A 19,927-nucleotide genomic window follows, 5' to 3' on the forward strand; every position below is an offset into this window, starting at 1 on the left:
AATTGTATCGTGATCATTTGACTTGTTTTTGGTAAACATTATAAAAATATCATTCATATTTTAACATGAATTAATTGCATCGCATGCTATTTAGTTTGTTGATTCATTTAGCTGACATTAGTTCATTGTGTATTTCGTTGCATCTGTAAGAACTACTAGAAACCATTCCAAAATTGTATGAGGAAAGCTGACGCAGCGCTACAAAGTACACGTCAATCTCAAAATCTAAATTATTCACCTACATCCGCTCGACCGAATACCGATTATTTGTTGCATTCATTTCCGTTGACTAACCTAATATGTGTTAATATTGTTTTTATAGCTGAAAAATAACACTTCCAAGTTGCAGTTGAATCTACTGCGAACGCCCCGTGCCAGTTCACTGGTGCGACCCGGTACAACAATAGCAGCGACGTTGAAAAATTCTGCACCCGAAATCAATACCCGGAGCAGAGAACTGAACCCAAGCAGTATTACCACTACAAATTCTAATGTACGTTTTGCCTCGTTTCCGTATTAACTATCATTTGTTTACCTCCGTGTCATCATTGTTTCTAAATTGTTTGATTTAGTGTGTTTTATTTGACTATTTTAGCTTGAATTTTAATTTTGAAATTGACTTTGATTGCGACTTAAGTGATGACATATTATCTAGTGTTAATAACATTGATTATGTGTTTTTGTATCTATCCGGAGTGCAGATGCGGGCACCAAAAGCGGCTTCCCGGCTAGGACTGGTACGGCCCTCATCCGGTTACTTTAGCTATAGTTCCCACAAGAAATCCGTAGATTCAGACACCGAATCAATCAACGTAAGTATAACTCAATTGCCTCTATCTTCGAGTGGTTTTCGTTGTTATCAGTTTGTCCCCTTATAATTTATTTTGTAGAAGTTGTGATACCAGCCTTATTAATAAATTATTGTTGAATATTTCTAGTCAGTTAAATATTCAACTCAACACTCGACTAGATATTTTTAAATATTATGCTCAGAGTTCGAAAAATCATTCTCAAATCTCTTCCATTGAGTACTCCTCAACAAATAATCTCACTCTTGAGATTCTCATACTCACAACTCAGGGGTTGAAACTGTTGACGTTTTTACTACACTTGCTTCGTTGTCGTGCGTGACAGTCTGTTTGTTTTCGTACTCTCATGTTCTACCGTCGTCTCTCATACACAACACAAACGGTAGAACAACATTCGAGCAAAAATAAAATTATCAAATAACTATCATATGACATGTGTGATTTCGTTCTAATTCCTCAATTTGGTGTAAATTAAACCATTTCTGATCGGAAATGTTATTACTAGGACACCGTTACTTGCTATTTTCAGAATTCACACAAGCATTATGAGAAAAACAAAAACACATACATTCGTGACGGTCTTCGAGATTTGTCATTGTCATTGAAAGACTTCACGCGATATTGACAAAATTATTTTTGTCTAGAAGAATCTCAATCGTCAAAATCTCATTCATGGTATTATTACACGAGACAAATATTTGTCTTAATTTGACAGATACAATTAATGTATCTGTCAAATTAAGACAAATATTTGTCTCGTGTACTGATACCTTCAGTCTTCGTCAATGACAAAGATTTACACTCCCGATCATAAGTCTAAGGACACCCAAAAAAAACATGACAAATTTGTTATGTTCATATCTCTGTCATGTTACGTCCAATTTTCGTTCTCTTTAGATCATTTGAAAGGTATTGAATGGAACTTTCTTCCTAGGCAAATTGTTCAATATGATTTTCAAATTTTGTGTGCTAAAAGTTCACCCAAAGTTACAATATTTTTTCATAATTTACTCTGAAGAATCATGACTGTTTTTCTCAGAATTGGGTTGGCCAAATTTTGAAATAAAAGTAGTAGTAGAACACTTATGTTATACCATTCATACCATTCAAATAACCTTTGGAGATCGAAAATTGAACGTATAATGAGAGATCATTGAACAAAACATATTTGTATGGTTTTTTGGGGTGTCCTTAAACTTATGATCGGTAGTGTACCTGGTAACAAAACGTGTACATTCTGTGTCACATTATTAGGACATAGATCCTTGTTCACTTTAACCCTTTAACGGCTCCATGGAATTGTTTTGCTTAATTCATTTGATTTAGTTACAAATTCAGCTAATAACAAAAACTGTACATGTTCGTCACTGACAGAATTGTCACTAACAATTGACATGGTTTCCCACGAAGATGACTTTTAGCTCCAATGAGCGACCAAAGCTGTTTTGTCAATATCGTCGTGTATTATAGAAATTTTGCAGCACTGATTTGCAACAAGTTTGTAAAAAAAGAGATTTTGTTAATAGATAATATGCCCAAACAAACGGTGGGTTATCTCGCCCCGTATGGTCTTCTTGCCACATCTATCCAATTTATGTTATGTACAGGGTGTTAAATGCTCTTTCAACAGGTCCTTTCACGGGAGGTTATTTCGCCGAATGGGTAATTTCGCCAAATAGATCATTTAGCCGAAAGATATTTTGCCATCAAAAATCTTTCTTGTCAAGCTAATTTCTTAGCGGCGCCGGTAGTGTAGTGGTAAGTGCGATTACCTCTCACCCCAGCAAGCCTGGGTTCAATCCCAGTCGGCGCCGCCGGGGTGTTCTGCCTCATAACATCTCTGATCACGCCTTCCTTCGGTAGGGAAGTAAAGCCGTTGGTCCCCGGTTCATGAGTTGATGGGTCTATAGTAGAGTCCAGGTGTGTGAGCTTGCCTCCCTGGCGTCGATAGCATTGGTGCTCAGCACGGAAAACAAATAAAAAAAAACTAATTTCTTCTGAGATTTACATCATACAATCTCTCATGAGATATTTTTTCCTTCTTTTAAAAGCTGCACTTCTTTCTTATATAATTATTTCCTAAAAATATAAAATAAATAAATTCCCAGTGTTCACACGGCTGTCGACAGAAGCAGACCACTCTCGATGTGTGTCACGCGATTGTCTATTGAGCAACCATTCCTTTATTTAATGCATAGACTCGTTTTTTCCGTGAAGCAATTTCACATCGCTTTGAAATGCAAAACACTTCAAATCTATCTGCTCCGAACAGTATTTAGTGTGATTTAATGTGCAATACACTTGAATTGATGGTGAAAGATTTTCAACATTTCAATGTTTGAAACACTAGAAATCAATATGTAGGGTAACGAAGGTATTTTAGAAGCCATCATACAATTTTCGAAAAAAGTATGATTTTGTTACAATAAATGGTTAATTCATCAGCTCATTACAAAGAGCTGAATGTTTTTGCTAAAACTAATCGTTCTACTTTGCAATTTGACAAACAAATAAGCAGGAAATATCACAAATACTGAAGCCTGCTTTTTATTTTATTTTTGACCACCACAAAACATATTTTGGCTCATCTTTTCAACTTGAAGCCGCTTGTGGAAAAATATTTTGCACCAGGTTTGGAACATATTTTGGACCACTTGAATGTGTTGATTAGATAATGATGAACATACTTTCGCCATGCCTCAGATAACGATTTTAACAAATTTTATCGCTTCTTCGAGATAAGAAACCTTTTCAATTTGATTTAATTGACGCAATACCCACGGTCGCATATTGAAAATGTATATAGGGGAAATGGATGTGACATCGGCCTATATGCCCCTAATGTGGGCCCATACATAAATTCAGCAATCGACTAAATTTTCAATAGCGACCAAAAATATCCATTAGTACCGTCCCAAAGACGCGTTCATCTAGATAAAATTGATAAATAGCAGATGTTTAGCGATGGGCAAAATCTTAGATTCATAGGCCATGAAAAAACGCAAAAGGATATTGACATTATTGTAGCCTTTACTGACAATGCGTTATCATTTGGCTCGTTGATGATTTTTGTTGTCATTTTGCGATATTTTTGATTATTTGTGTATAACACATTCAACCAAGGTACAAGGAACCCTGTATATTGAAAATGTCAGTTAACTATTTAAGTACTGGTTTAAGCTCCTCCTAGTATTCATTATTCTCATCCATATTTATTCTTGGGGATTCGACTGAGTACCTATTGCAAAATAATTAGTATACTATTGATTTTGAACAAAAACTTTTTTCAAAAATACATATTTGCATCTCAAAACATCGAAAAACCTTCTGGGAAGTAAAGGGTTAAGGTACGCATATTTCAAAACTCTATAACTTATAGTGTTTGTGATATCGGACGGTTTTTATGGCAATTAATTGTTTTTTTTTAATAACTTCACCAATTTTGGTTTTATAAGAAAGCTTTGTTCTTCAACTTAGAAGGAGTCAAACACATAGGTATTACGACTTTTCTCTTTTACCGTATGCGTGATGATGTTTGCACCATTGATTAAACAATGTAAAAATTTAAAAAATATCAAAAATTTCGTTTTAGAGTTTTTTTTTTTATTTATTCAACGGGGGGATGTTTCTCAGAGTCTTAAACTATGTTAATCATCGATCGAGTTTCCACTTGCTGCAATTACGGCCTCCACACGCTTCCGGAATGCACGGCAGGTTCTAATAATGTAGTGTGGATCCATTTCTCTCCAGGTACGGGTCAATGTTTGTCTGTGGCTTGCTGTACTCGGGTGGCGTTTAGAACAGGCCAGTTGAGTAATCCAGCGGATTAAGATCGGGGCTAGATGGCGGCCACATATCCTTCGCCCAGAACGGAAGATGTCCCTGCAACCACTTCTGAGTGCGGTTCGAGGTGTGGCACGGAGCCCCATCTAGTTGAAATACAACATTTGGCTACGGAACGTACTGTTCTTTGATCCACGGAAGAACATACTTACCTAAAATCCCGATGTGAACCTCCGTGTTGACCTTGTCGCCTTCTGGAATGAACACCGGGTCAATTTTTTTGCCATCGAAAGCCACCAATCCAAACGCCATAACGCTAGCAGGATGCTTGCTCAGATACACGTTCTTGTGCTCGTCGGCCACGTCTTTTACCGGAAGAGAATTAATATACCGGTCGGTTCTGGAATTTGATTCGGGATCTACGGTAAACATGCTCTCGTCGGTGAACAGGATTACCGGATTTTTTCGCTTAAGGAAGTTAAAGATTTTCTTGCATCGTTCGACTCGTAGCTCCCGGATGCGGTTGGTAATCATGTGAGTTTTTTTTCCGTGCTCTCGACTTCACACACATACGGTAATTAGCCAAATTTTGCCTACTTTTAGGGGATAAGGCTGAAAAGTAGGTTGAGTGAACGATCGTTTAAACTGATTTTTTTTTATATTATGGTCACCAACACCCTTGTGACTTGTCCGGGGATGAGACTAGACTTTTGCGTGAGAGGTAACCGATACGTCGGGCCGTCACACATTGAAGACCATAACCCTTTAGTTTTGTTTTGTCACACCCTGCAGAGGTGACAGCACTGTAAAATTATATGTTGATGGTCTCTCGTCAAATTATAACAGTGGTCCGAAACGTGATCGTGTGAGATTTCGCAAAATTGAGTGTTTAAGTAGCGTAAGGGGTTGCAAGATTGGTGGTTTAGTACATTTATAAATTTGTTTGTTAGTCAGTATCAACTGGTTCAATGCAACCCCAATGATAGTTTGCTTTTTCAAACCAGCATCGGTTTTTCATTAAGCCTGTTAATGTTGACAAAAAATGGATTACCCATCTTGCCTCATATTACCCTACATTGGCAATCTTTTGGCGTTTTCAGTGTATGCATTAATCCCTTGAATAGTTAGATAAAAAATATTGCTGTTATTATTTCGACGGTGTTATTATTTAATTTGTAAAGTAGGTATCTTCAATGATCCAGCGGAAAATTGCTGAAGACATTAATTGACAATCTATCCAGGGAGCTGAGTGTTATGATATGTAGCTTTGTTTATGAATGACTCACCAACTTAAACTTTTCTCAAATATTTCCTATCGACGGTCTCGCTAGCTTAAGGAATATTGTTTCTGCTTTCTAAGGAAAAGATTGAGATTTTCAATCCCTTTCATCATATTTCTTACTATGTTTCCTTTTTAATTGTGTCCCAATTTGATATAAATATTAATACAAATCATTAATCTGCTTTAGCGATCGTATGATTTACCACAGTGAATCCAAATCAAAGATAACCTGACCCACTAACACAACTATCCTTTCCGTGGCACTTGTGGAGATGCTACTAATCTGTAAATAGAGTGAATCAGTCAGGGGCCTCAAATAGCCTAGTCAGATTAGGCACGGTATTACCAAGCCGATGGCAGCTGCAGCCATGGTCCAATTCCCGGTCCGGTTCAGCAAATATTCAGGTAGGATTTTGTTTTAACTTACCTGGGCATACGGTATCAGAACACACACACACACTACAAAATCATGCATTGGTGGTAGGCTTCAATTAATAATAGTGAAAATGTTTCGAACTTCATAAATAAGCGAAAGCAATATTCCCTTCTCTTAATATTTATCAATAAAGGGAATATTCTCTTCTCCTGATATTAGGGTATACCGGGTATGCCGGAATAGTTTACGGCTTTTTGTAACTGGTAAAGGTGCTTAAAATGGTCGGAAAGTGGTACTCTATTACTGTTACTATGTGTACTTGAAGTTTTAAGTTAAAGAACTCGTCAGCAAAGAAGTCCTGGGAGTCAACAATCTTTCCGGAAAATGAGGAGAACCTCATTTTGGTTTGGATTATTCGACCAACAAAAGCTTTCCTATCTACATACATCATTTTGATTGAGGGCTACCGTGAAGTATTTCTTTAAAATCTCTCAGAAAAAAATCGGGAAAGGCTTTCCCGAGCGAGATTCAACATCGAATCTTCATTCCTTTATTTAACGTCGGTCTCTGTTCAGCAATCTAGTGCCAATCACCGACGGACATCGATTGCCATCCATTGACGGCAATCGAATGTGCAGGAAGGCAGCTTCCACATCTACGTAGAATATCTTACCCATTCAAATACAATGAGCTGGATTACCGAGGTGAAGCAATCGGTTAAGTTGTGTGAGTGAAACCCATGTATGGTACAAGCCATTAGTGATGTCACTTATTGCGTTTACGTTGATTTTTTGGTTTACTAATACAACCATATTTCACGATCTGCTTCACCTGCTGTACCTCATTGATTCAAACACACATGGGCCAGGACCAACGGTTTTACTTCCCTTCCAAAACATCGAATTAGGGCTGGCAAATGTAATATTGGATGAGAAAACGATGATAGAGATTTTCTTCGAAATCTTATCGAATTTTTTGTCATGACAGAACGTGACAGTGTTGTAATCATCGTAATTACTAGTTCATTTAATGCTATTAAAGTTACTTGTACCGAGGAAATCTTAATAATATATCCACTCTACAGATTACGTACGGTTGTTTGCTTAAATTCATCTAAATAAGTTAGAAATGTTGATGTCAAAACCGCATAAGAATTATTCTCATAAGTGCTTGATCAATGAAAAATGACAAGAAAGCTAATGATAAGTAGTTTCGTCTCGTGATAGTGTGGGGGCGTGTTTTCTCATCATCACATGACGGCCATGATATTTACCAGCTCTGCATCGAATCTTCAAAATATGGAATGCATGGACGTTTTTTTTATTTTTTTCACTTAATAAAATTTGATTAATTATGTATCCAGATCTATTTTACTTAGGGGCTGTCCATAAACTACGTAGACAGTTTAGGGGGGGGGGTTGACAATTATCTACGGGCCATACAAATTTAAAAATTTTTGTATGGGCGATTGTCTACGCAGGGGAGGGGGGGTCAAGAATCCCAAAAAACTGTCTACGTAGTTTATGAACAGGCAAGATGTTCAGTCTACACGACTATTAGAAGAAATAATTTTAAAATAGCTAAATTGTTTTCATTCAGTTCCGATTACGTTGAAATCTTCTTAACCAGGCTTGCAATTGCTCATTAGAGCTAAAATGCTAGTTTTCGTAATTATGAAACTATGGGATACTATAATGATAATGTAAGAAGCAAGAAGAGATGGTAAAGTTTGTGTATGACGTATAAAATTTGTCGATTTTGCTTTCAGAAGGTCACAATTAGCAATTTTATGATCGCTGATTGCTCGCTCATCGCGTTGCTCATCGTTACAGCTAATCGCTATTGTGACACTCTGAAAGATTAATTGACAGGTTTTATGTGTAATACACATACTTTACCTTCTCTTATTGCATCTTGTAAATAAGAATTATCATTAAAACATCTCATAGCTTCATAACTCAGAAAAATAGCATTTTAGCTGTAATGAGCATTTGCAAGCTTGTTCTTAACACTTCAGAATATGGTGCGTGCAAGGTAATTTTGATGTTTTGTGGAGATAATGCTAAATATAAATCCTATCCTATCGACCCATCAACTCATGACCCTTTACTGGCTTTACTTCCCTTCCGAAGGAAAACGTGTCAGAGATGTTATGCCTCAGAAAATCCCGACGGCGCCGACTGGGATTGAACCCTGGCCTTTTGGGGTGAGAGGCGATCACGTTTACCACTACACCACCGGCGCCGTTCAACCCAGCTTGTTTTATGTTTACAAAAATTATTACTCCACAGAAATAATGAAAAGCAAAAGCATAGTCATTCTTTGTTCTAACACTTGCAAGTGTTGCTTGTACTCAATGCAAACGTATCAGTGCTGCTAGTATCATGGAATTTGTTTTCACTAGTCTATTAGCGAATTTGTTTTCTATCCGGTGCGAAACCGAACTGTGCGAAGCTCAACTTGATCAAACTGACGTTAGTCAGAAAGCAGCCAGACTCAATCTGGATACCCGATCCAGGTCGGAACTGAATCAAGAGCAAATTCGATATATCAGGCATAACATTTGATAACGGAACAAAAGCATTTGTAAACAAACTTTCTAAGGCTCCATTCCACTCGATCCATGGCTGCACGCCGCCAGCCTCGCAGTCTGCGAAGCGCAGGTCGCCTTCTACCTAATCAATCTATCTTTCCCGCTGCGCGTCTCTTCGTCTCGTTCCAGTCGGTGCATTAGCGAGAACAATAATTGTCACCGATTATACTTTCTGAAACAGTTTTTGATGACTTCAGAGATCATTAAACGTTTTCTCACGGGATTCTTGTTCGCTCTAACAGTTTTTTTTTAAAGAACTAGGTAGTGTAAGGTAGCGGTGCTCCCTTCACCGCTCCTGCATACGTATTATCATTATTTACATACAATTTCAACAAATGCCATTAGTATAATTACAAGTAATTCCAGTAGTATCATTGACCGTCATTTACTATAATGTGCAAGTTAAGAGAAAAATAATTATACAGTGAGCGGTGAAGGGAAACAACGTGAGCGGTGGATGGCGACCTAACGGTACCTAGTTCATTTGGGGAATTACATTTTGTGGAACAGTTTTCGAAGACAATCATTCAATCGGCCAGAGACCTTTTATTCACTTACTGAAAGTTTGGGTCAAAATATCGTAGGCCGTCCTAAACTCACAGTGTCTATTTAAACACTATAAATTCTGAAAGAAGATATGATAACCGGAAAATTTTAGGTTTATTCAATTATTCATGGCACAATTTTTGTAAACAGTTCTATTTTAGCAAGAGATATTAAAGTTGGTTTGAATTTTGATCCTAGTTTCACACATGTTTTGTATTCTTTTTTTTTTCGTTTTTTCCCCTATCCAGAGTTTATCATCGTCATCAGCTAGCTCTAGAGGAAGCTTGTATCGTGTAGATAGTCAAAATATAGCTAATAATGTACAAAATTCCGCGACCCATAGTATTGAAGACATTAGCGGCAGTGTCAGTGTAAATAATGGTAATAGCCTAGGACTGAAGTCTAATCTAATCGAACCAAATCGAACGGCAGTGAATCCGATCAAGAGTGCAGCAGCGCCCGGTGGGAATGGTGCGAAACCCTCTGGCTTAAGGCAACCATCGAACCTGCGTCCACCGACAGCCCGCAGCGGACTTCCACGACCGACCAGTTACGTGAGGAGATAGATTGTGCGTGTTTCTTTAGTGCTTAGAAATTTTTATAGATTTTTTGAAGCGCTGTTCAATGTTATTTTTGTTCTGAAGCAATTGTATTTTTTTTTCAAAGATGAATGGTCTCTTTCGAGAGGAGGCTTACAAACAGTTTATTGCCTTCCTAGCAAATCATTCATTATTTCAAGTATCCAACATATGGTGAAATTAAGTTCAGGGCGTTCGAAATGAGCCTACTGATGCGATTCGTGTGCTAAAAAACGACGAATTAAACAGTTTATTTCACAATGCGCATTCGTAACACCGAATCAAATCCGTAGCTTTCGCAGTTACAATGTCGAGAGTACTGTGCATTTGCTGTTGTTATACGTTTTGTACAGTCAAGTTTATTTTATTATAAGTTCTGTATTTCAGATACCCTTAATAGGTCACTAGATTTTATCTTGTATCAAAATCTCATCTTTCAATAAGTATCAGTCATGATCCTATCAAATCGAATTTTAATTCGTTCAAATTTTTTTTATCATTGTATGTAAGTTATTTATCCACAGTCTAATAGGTACTTGTCACTTTTCTAATAAATGTCCCATTAAAAAAAAACCCACTATTAAAGATTCATAAAATGTTTCGCTAGTTGCCATCTGTGTAATTTTGAACTGAACGCATATTCGTTGACACTGTTGCAAGTTCGTTGATAATTCCTGTCATTGCATTTTTGTCTATCATTTGTCGTCGAATTCTTTTTAACCGTTATGAATCGATTCGTCTTTGTCCTTGTGATATACAAGTGAGCTCTCCTTTTTTACACCTAACCCGTTAATGCTATTTTTAGCTATTAGAGTAGAATAAGCCGATCCCGAAAACGAATAAAATCTATATTGAATAATTATTGACGTTACTCCTCTATATCCGATAACGCGCAAATCGACCCGAAACTATTCCCTAATTTGAATCACTAGGATTTGAGTGCCCTCGATTAGTTCTATACTTTACAAGGCAGTAATCGAGTAGGAATTGGTGAACTGAAAAGACTAAAATACAAGCAAAATAAGAGATTGTAAGAAAACGAAGCAAACATTGACATTACAGCCTAAATATAATGAACTAATTAAAAAGGAAACGAATGGAGCGGTTCCTCTATATAAAGTGATTAAAGTTGTCGCAATCGGAAAGATGGACCCGTAAATGCTAACCACAACTACATACCTACAGAAATCAGTGAACCTATCGTATATGTACCAGCTATCCGTTGGATCATCATGATCTGTATATAAATATATATCTTGATAAAGAAATATATATATTTATAGATTAGGTATCAGTAGCGGGCAATGGTGTGCTTTTACACGTGATAATCTCACATCCCTATTGTAGAATCTTGCAAGAAACACGAACCTGTGCCATACTAGAACCTAATCAAGTTTTTTTTAAAACTCTTTATTAGTTCCAAATTCAAATTAAATTACATTTCATTTTAATCTTTCCGTCGATCTTGTTTTCCATACTGAGTACCAATGCTACCGACACCAGAAAGGCAGCTCCCACACCTGGACCCTACCTATGACCCTTCAACTCATAGCGGGGACCAACGGCTTTACTTCCCTTCCGAACGACGGCGTGATCAGAGATGTTATGTCTCAGAAAATCCCGGCAGCGCCGTCTGGGATTGAACCCAGGCCCTTTAGGGTGAGAGGCAATCACGCTTACCACTACACCTACCAGCCTTAATTGTGTTTACATTTTTCCTGCTTTGGCAATTCAGTATTTTCAAGTGATTTTCTATACCTACATGTCATTTTCACAATTGTCATCTTAAAACTAAAACTAAATCTTATCTAAATATAAAGTGAATTAATCGTTGCAATTGAGGATTATTAATTATTTTGATGGACATTTGTCTAGTCTCAACATTCGAAATCCTATGTACCTCGGTAGTACTGTACCAGGAAGGCAACTTGAAAATCATCCTCAGAACTTTGTTCAGAATCCTTTGAAGTATTATTATTATTTAGCTTTATTAAGGAGGCTTTCAGCCTTGGGCTGGTTCGCCTCCACTCATCCTTTGAAGTACTTTTTTCCTGGTAGTGCAACAACTAGACCATATTGGCTGGTCTAAAAACTTGTTTAAATAGGGGAAATGGCTCTAATATTGGCCTATGGATCTAAGATTGGCTCCTTCGCTAAAAATCTGCTATTTATCAATTTTATCTTGAAGAACGCGTCATTGGGACGGTACTAATGGATATTTTTGGTCGCTATTGAAAATTTAGTCGATTGCTGAATTTATGTATGGGCCCAAATTAGGGGCATCCTTTTCCCCTATTTCATTTTCATTTTCAAGCACAGAAGGTTATCATATGTCGCTCGGCTTCATTTTCAGGATAACTAAAAGTTTCACGGACATCTAGTGTTTGAAGTCGCTTTACTGCTCCCTTGTCTGGTCGGTGTTAGAATACTGCTACCCTGTATGGAATCCCAATTACCAAAACAGTGTACAAAGAGTAGAGTCTATTCAACGACGATTCATCTAGTTTGCCCTTCGACGATTGCCTTGGAGAGATCCTCATCGCTTTCCAAGCTACGAAAGTCGTTGCCAGTTAATTCACCTAGATTCTTTGTGGAGTCGAAGAGATACGACAAGGGCCCTGTTTGTGGCAGACATTCTACAGGGCAGGATCGAATGCCCTTCTATTCTACAACAAATCGACTACAAACAGAGAGTAGCAATTTCAAATTTGTATGTTTTGTGGAAGCTGACATTTGTACCTTTGAAGTTTCACGCTAAGGCTTCCTTAGAGTATCACCTTAACGTTCAACCACGAGCACTTCGTAACAACGCAATGCTGAGGACAGACATGGAAAATCATTTACATTCATTTCGTGTATTCATTTACATTCATTTGCCTCTAACTATTTTCTTCAACAGTATTCCACAAAATGATGTACATATATAGCTTTTGTAGGTTTTGTTATTAGTTACAACTTTTGTTAACAAACCAAATCGAACCAGAGCGAACAGAAGCCACTACATTCACTGAAAAACAGTGACAAGTTCTGCCCGCTCTAGTTCGTGATGCATAAGAGATACAGATTTGAGTTATGAGCAAAAGTTGTAGCTAATAACAAAACCTACAAAAGCTCTACACATCGTTTTGCGGAATACTGTTGATGCAAAAAGTTAGAGGCAAATGAATGTAAATGAATGTATGAAATGCATGTAAATGATTTGCCATGCCTGGCTGAGGATACCTTTTCGTCGTACAATCTATAGTTTGTATGGTGCTTCGGTCACGGCTACACGAATCTCGGCTGCTAAGCTTCCACTGCTGTTCCTGTTGTTCATGTTGCTGCTGCTATTGACAAATCCAAGTTTCAATCGGCCACCGTGGCGCTGCAATCGCAGCGGTGATAAGTCCGAAATAATGTGTCAAACTGAATACATTTTTGAAATTTCAACCAAAAAACTATTATTTTGTATTTATTCTAGCGAGTTTCTGTGGGAGTCAAAACATGATCCGAGCAAAAAAGTAGTACTCGTAATAATGGTATATAATTGTGCTTTGTTTCGAAAATATCTTCCAAATAAACAAACATCATCCAAATCACCCGATTCGCCAACCGACTAAATCTATTGCCACTTGTAATTAATTTTAGTTGGTGTATTAATCAGCAGATTAAATCGTTTTTCGTTTGATGATACACCGAGCAATCGGCCTATTTAATAGTTTTTCGTCGATGGATTTAGTCGGCCGACTTCGTCTTCTGTTGAATCGGCAGATGATTTCAAACCTTAACATGTTTTCTGTAATTTATAAGTCTTATAGTAGCTTTTTATTTAGGGACAATGCATTACAAAATAGTTTTATGCATTTTGTACAAGATTAATCCATTCTAAATAGAAATTTGCATGAAATTACATTGAAATTAATCAATTTTGAAAACAATCTATGAAATCATCAAGGGCTGTCACAAACTTATCACCGTCGGTTAGTGCTTATTCCTGCCACCTAGCGCGCAGGAGTTTAAGTTGGATTTCTCAATTCCTGTTGCTGCTGCTGTTCCTGCTGTTCGTGCTGCTGCTGCTGCTCGTCCGTCGCCTTCAACGTTCGTCACAAGAATGCCTTCTGCGAGTTTTTTTAGTTTAAATGATCTTTATTTCAGTTCAACTTGGATGATTACCATATACATTTGTCTAAGTGATTTAATTGCTTTCTTCATCTTTAGGTATGGGCAAAATTCAAAATTTGTTTTACAGAATTAGTCCTAGACTTAGTACACGGTCGACCACCTTGGTGGGATTGGTTCGTTTTGTTTTTAGAATTTGAAGAGAAACTACTTAATACTACTATTTACAGCTTAAAACTAACCTACTCTACTATATACACTTAACCTACTATGTACAAATTGCTTATTAAAGCATGTTCAGAAAGATTGCATTTTTGGATAAATTTGGTTGTCGTATCCTCAATTTTGGAATCTACTTTGGAAATTTCTGCCTCTTGATGGAGGTCTGCTATTCTTGTGTCGAATGGACGATCTAGGATCATCCTTAACACTCTATTCTGTGCAACCTGGATTTTGTTCCTGTGGGTCTGAGCGCACGATTCCCACACAGGGGCGGCATAGAAGATCGCGGGGGCTATGATCTGTTTGTAGACAGCCAGTTTGTTTTGCCTTGAGAGGCGGGATCTGCGGCAAATGAGCGGATACAAACACCTAACCAAGGCGGAGCACTTAACTAGGGTTTTCTCTATGTGCGAGCGGAACAGGAGCTTCTCATCGAACAACATCCCGAGATAAGTAACATCAGCGGACCACTCGACCCTTGTACCATCCATTATTACGGTACAGGAGGGAGACGGTTTAAGTTTTGGCGATTGTCTGTGAAGGAACATTATCGCTTGGGTTTTCGAGGCGTTGATTTTGATTTTCCACGTGGTGGCATAATCAGTAAAGTTGTCAAGGCATCGTTGGAGCTTGTTCGTAATTTCACGAGGCATCCTACCCTTGACGGCTATCGCGGTGTCATCTGCGAACAGGAAGAACACGCAACCGTCTCCTAGAGGAGGGATGTCCGACGTGTAGATGCTGTAAAGCAGTGGTCCCAGCAGACTCCCTTGCGGAACACCTGCTGGGATCGGAAATTGTCCCGAAAGGGAACTATTCAACGACACCCTGAACGACCTTTGCTGGAGGTAGTTACGGGTGATTTTCACAAGGTATGGTGGAAAGTTAGAGTTAAAACTTGTATATAAGTCCGTCGTGCCAGACATTGTCAAACGCCTTTTCGACGTCTAACAAGGCCATGGTTGTGGACTTGGATACAGCTTTGTTACTTCGGATGTTATTCATCACCCGCACTAGCTGATGATTGGTGGAATGCCCCTTGCGGAACCCGAACTGTTCCGGAAGAAGAATGTCATGTTCCTCCACAAACTTGTTTAGTCGGCTGAGGATCAATTTTTCGAACAGCTTGCTCAGCGCTGAGAGCAGGCTAATCGGTCTGTAGCTTGACGGTAGTGAAGGGTCTTTCCCAGGTTTGCGGATCGGGATGATTTTTGCCACCTTCCAGATGCTTGGAAAGTAGTGCAGCTCCAGGCACCTGTTGAGGATGGCAGCCAGCAGCGAGTGCACCCTCGCCTTGAGATTTTTCAACTCTAGGTTGAATATTCCGTCAAACCCGGGAGCCTTCATGTTCTTACTGTGTTTCAGCGCTGAGCAAATTTGTTCCTTTGTAATCCGTTCTTCTGGAGGGACGGCACAAGGGGAGGCATCTAACGTCTGGACGCACTGCGCAACCTGGTTCTCGAGTGGACTTGGGATTTTGGAGTCAAGCAAATGCGACTGGGCAATGTGCTCCCCAATCGCATTGGCTTTCTCTTCGTTGGTGATAAGCCGTTCGTCATTGACTCTAAGTGGTGGAATGGGCTTGGGGTGAGACTTCAGCACCTTGGCAACCTTCCAGAATGGTCTGGAACGGTCGTCCAGGTTCTGAACGAGCCACCCGAAACTCTCGTTCCGGATTGAGACCATTCTGGAAGCGATCTGCCGATTCAGATCGACCATTTCGTATTTACGCTGCAGATCCCCAGTCCGCTGGAACTGGCGTCTACGAACATTTCTGAGTCGAATCAAGAGTTCGGTGTGGGAATCAATTGCTTGAAACTTACCCCTCACAGGAACTCGTCGAACGCACTCTTCGTCAGCCACGGATATGGCTTGATGGAGACCCTCCAGGGCCCGGTCGATGTCCTCCACTGTGTCGAGCGGTGGGTTGTCGACGATGTGGCGGTCGACCACGCGCCGAAACTGGACCCAGTTGACTCGATGGTAGTCCTTCCGCAGGCACGGTGCAGGGGCCACGTTGTAGCCCAGCTCGGTCAGCACCGGTTGGTGGTCCGAACTCAGGTCGTTGACGGCAACCGGCTTGGCTAATCCAGTGTTTGCCAAGAACAGGTCCAGCGTCGATGGGTTGCCCGCCGGTGATGTGAAGGTTGGTTCGTCCGGAAACCAGACGGAATAGAGACCATGCTGGGAATGGTCGAATAATAGGCGGCCGTTCTGAGCACCGGTCTTGAGGTGGGTCTCGGTGAGAAGGCCCACGTCGATGTCGTGCTTGTGGAGGAAGTCTGCAAGCTCAATGTTTTTCGCCCCTACGGAGCGAGCGTTCCAGTTGGCGATCTTTATGGCTTCACGGTCCATAATTAGCGACGAAGGAGATGATAGCTTGGAGCTGTTGTGTTCTTGTAGCGCAGGTGCGCTTGATGATGATGGCCTGGGCCAGCAGTGTGACGATCTCATCCGTTGACAGCGGAGAATCGTCGGATGCTTCGGAGAATCTTCCGGATCCCGGCGTATTCGGCCCGCTTCGGACAGCCCTAATAAAAATAACCATAAACGAACGATAACCCAAATCATTGAACTATTCCACAAATGGTTTGGATGATACCCAGAACACGTCGTTAAGCAAATTAACCATACAATTTTTATTAGGGAGGCCTTACTCGTGGCCTTGTGGGCGGCACCGCAGTTGGCGCATGTGGGAGCGGCTTCCTCGATGCTGTCGCAGTCGTCGATTATGCGGCAGTTCCTGGTGCCGTGCCCGAACAATAGGCAGTTTGAGCACTGAGTGACGCCACGGTGGGTCGGCTTATACCGCTCCCACTTCACTACGATGTGGAACAGTGTGCGTGTCGTCTGGAGATCCTTCACGGTTGTGGAGTTCTTCTGCAGATGGACCAGGTAGAGCTGGTCACGATACTTGATGGCCTTCAACCGGCTTGAGGCCGTTCGCTTTAATTTCGTCCATTAAGGTGGTGGTGTCCATGTCGTGGAGCCCGCGCAGCACTACTTTCAGCGGCTTGGTGGCCTCGACGTCGTGGGAGAAGTACTCCAGCTTCATCCTGTCCAAGAGGGCCTGGACTGCGTTGTAGTGATTTTCGGCCGAGACCATCAGTTTGTAGCCTTCCGTGCACCGTTGAATGGTGCAACGAAGGCCCTCCTTAATGTAGTAATCCAGCTTTTCCCATAGCCCGGGAGGGAAGCCCTTCACATAGAAGGGTGGCAACTTCACTTTTTTTGGCACCGTCTCAGGGTCCGACTGCGGCTGGGCTCCGTTCTGCAGGGCGGAGAACGGATTGTTGCTCAGCACCTTTTTTGCTGCCGATGCGGTGGCACTTGTGTCTTCAGTTCTGGGTCGTTTAGTTCCGGGAGGCCCCGGCTGCGGGTCCGCAACGCCCGTCGGGGCAATGGGGTTTTCTTCTGCTTCTTCTGGGCAGGCTCGGAGTTCGCGCCGTCTCCTGGGAGAGGCTGTTTTCCCGGTAAACCGGCACTCGCGTTACCGCGTGATTTCTTACCCATGGCTGGGTCAGCGAGAGCGTCACTACACAACGCGGAGCTAATTCGATTTGTGAACGAACGAACGAACGAAACGAGAGAGAATAAATTTTTTTTCTGACACTGACGGTCGTCAAGTTTTAAACTCCTCGAGTAGCAACCAACACTGCAATCATGCCTTCTGCGAGCTTAGTTAGCCCATATTTATACCAAAAGAATGTTCCCTCTTTTACACAGCTAGCAGTGCTGTCTCGGGATTTGCCCTTATAAAGCAATGATAGTTAGATTTTATTCACATTCACGCTAATTTGGGTTTACTCAAATTAAGCGTTTCATTACATGACTTAATTTTAATTTTTTTTTAAATCATTATTATTTCACATAAACTCTATCCACCACAGATTCCCATTTTGAAATAACTCAGATTAGCACAGAGTAATAGTTTTATTGCTAGGGAACTTTCTTTTGGGATCGTCTTTTCTTCATTCAATTCTCATTATTCATACTATATTAATCATGATCAGTCTTAGAAAGTGTTATATGTTTGAGCCCAGTTCTAGATTAGTTTGTTATTAATATCTTTTGAATTGCGCTCGCGAGAGGTTACGTAACGTGTCCGTGACAAGCAGGGCTTTTGAAGTATCTCTTCTGGTGCGAAGAGGCTCCAAGTCCATCAGCTGGCAGCGACTTTCATAGCTGGACAAATTAAACGGGTCTCTCCAAGGTAACATTCTCAACGCGTATCGCAGAAAGCGGCGTTGAACGGACTCGACTCTCTCAGTACCATTGTTGTGGTTCGGACTCCAAACCACAGAACAATATTCTAGAATGGAACGTACCAGGGAACAATACAGTGACTTGAGGCAATAGATGTCGGAGAAATTCTTAGCTGTTCTGAAGATAAAGCCCAACGTCCTTGACGACTTGTCGACGACGTACGAGATGTGTTGCTTATATGTAAGTTGAGAGTCCAGGATGACACCTAGATCTTTTACATGGCTCACACGTTCAATAATGGTGTCCCGGAGAGCATAGTGAAAAATAACTGGTTCTTTCTTTCGGGTAAAAGTGATGACTGAACACTTCGCAGGATTTACTGTCATTCGGTTCAAATGGCACCAGCTGGCAAACGCTTCAAACTGACGTTGGAGGAATTGACAATCATCGATCGAGCAGATCCGTAAGTAGATTTTGAGATCGTCTGCATGCGATAGTCGTGGACCTTCGATAACTAAATTCACGTCATTGAAGTAGAGTAAGAAAATCAACGGTCCCAGATGACTTCCTTGAGGTATTCCTGACGAAAATGTCGGACTGGCAGTCACCATGGGCTACCACCAACTGACGATCGGCGAGATATGAGCAAAACCATCTCAAGAGATTTCCGCTAATCCCAAGTCTATCCAATTTGGCGATCGCGATGGCGTGATTTATCTTATCGAAGGCAGCAGACAAGTCAGTGTAGATGACGTCTGTTTGTGATCTTTCAACCATACTTTGCGTGATGTACGATGTCAGACGCAGTAGATTCGTGGTAGTAGATCGACCAGAGGTGAAGCCATGTTGAGCTTCACTTAGATACTGCTTGCAATGGGAGAGCAGAGGCTCTATGATGATTACCTCGAATAACTTCGAAATTGCGCATCACGATGTGATTCCACGCAGGGAACATATGCGCGAATTTCCAGTTCGATGGAAAAATGCCACACGATATGGACAATCGGAACAGATGTTGTACATGTTCCATGTCACATGATGTGACAGTAATTTAGCGATATGCTTCTTCAGAAAGACTGAAGGGACACCATCCGGTCCAGGGTTGATAGAAGGCTTTAGTTTTAGTGCGGCAGTCGTTATCACTTCAGCGTTGACAACAATTCCACTCAGAGCTTGACCGGAAAGTGGAACGGCTTGCTGCTAGAGTCACGTATTCGTTGGTTAAGCTCTCGTCAGAGAAGACATTTGCAAACTTGTTGGAGAACAGGCGGCTGACTTCCTGTGGAGTGGAAGCGACTTCTCCGTTCAATATCATGGATGATGGTAGACCGGACTCTTTGCGCTGCTCCTTCACGTACTTCCAGAAAGACCTCGGGTGCGACTTGAATTTCCTTTGAATCCCTCGCAGATAATGCAAGTAGAATTGACGGCTGA

At 40.6% G+C, this 19,927-nt stretch overlaps 1 protein-coding gene across 2 annotated transcripts in view; it reads left to right on the top strand.

Annotated features, from left to right (window-relative positions):
- Window positions 1-11,264, top strand: part of ssp2 (short spindle 2) — a 54,970-nt gene extending 43,706 nt beyond the window's left edge. For both annotated transcript variants that reach the window (XM_065218383.1, XM_065218387.1), the window contains exons 6-8: window positions 323-491; window positions 685-812; window positions 9,638-11,264. In XM_065218383.1, coding sequence (XP_065074455.1) covers window positions 323-491; window positions 685-812; window positions 9,638-9,955 — 615 coding nt within the window. In that variant the 3' untranslated portion in view covers window positions 9,956-11,264. The remainder of the gene's footprint in view (window positions 1-322; window positions 492-684; window positions 813-9,637) is intronic.
- Window positions 11,265-19,927: the final 8,663 nt, after the last annotated feature.

The sequence above is a fragment of the Ochlerotatus camptorhynchus genome, unplaced genomic scaffold (assembly GCF_037179485.1).
Source record: "Ochlerotatus camptorhynchus isolate MF236.1 unplaced genomic scaffold, CSIRO-AGI_Acam_v1.1 ptg000008l, whole genome shotgun sequence".
Taxonomy (NCBI): Eukaryota; Metazoa; Arthropoda; class Insecta; order Diptera; family Culicidae; genus Ochlerotatus; species Ochlerotatus camptorhynchus.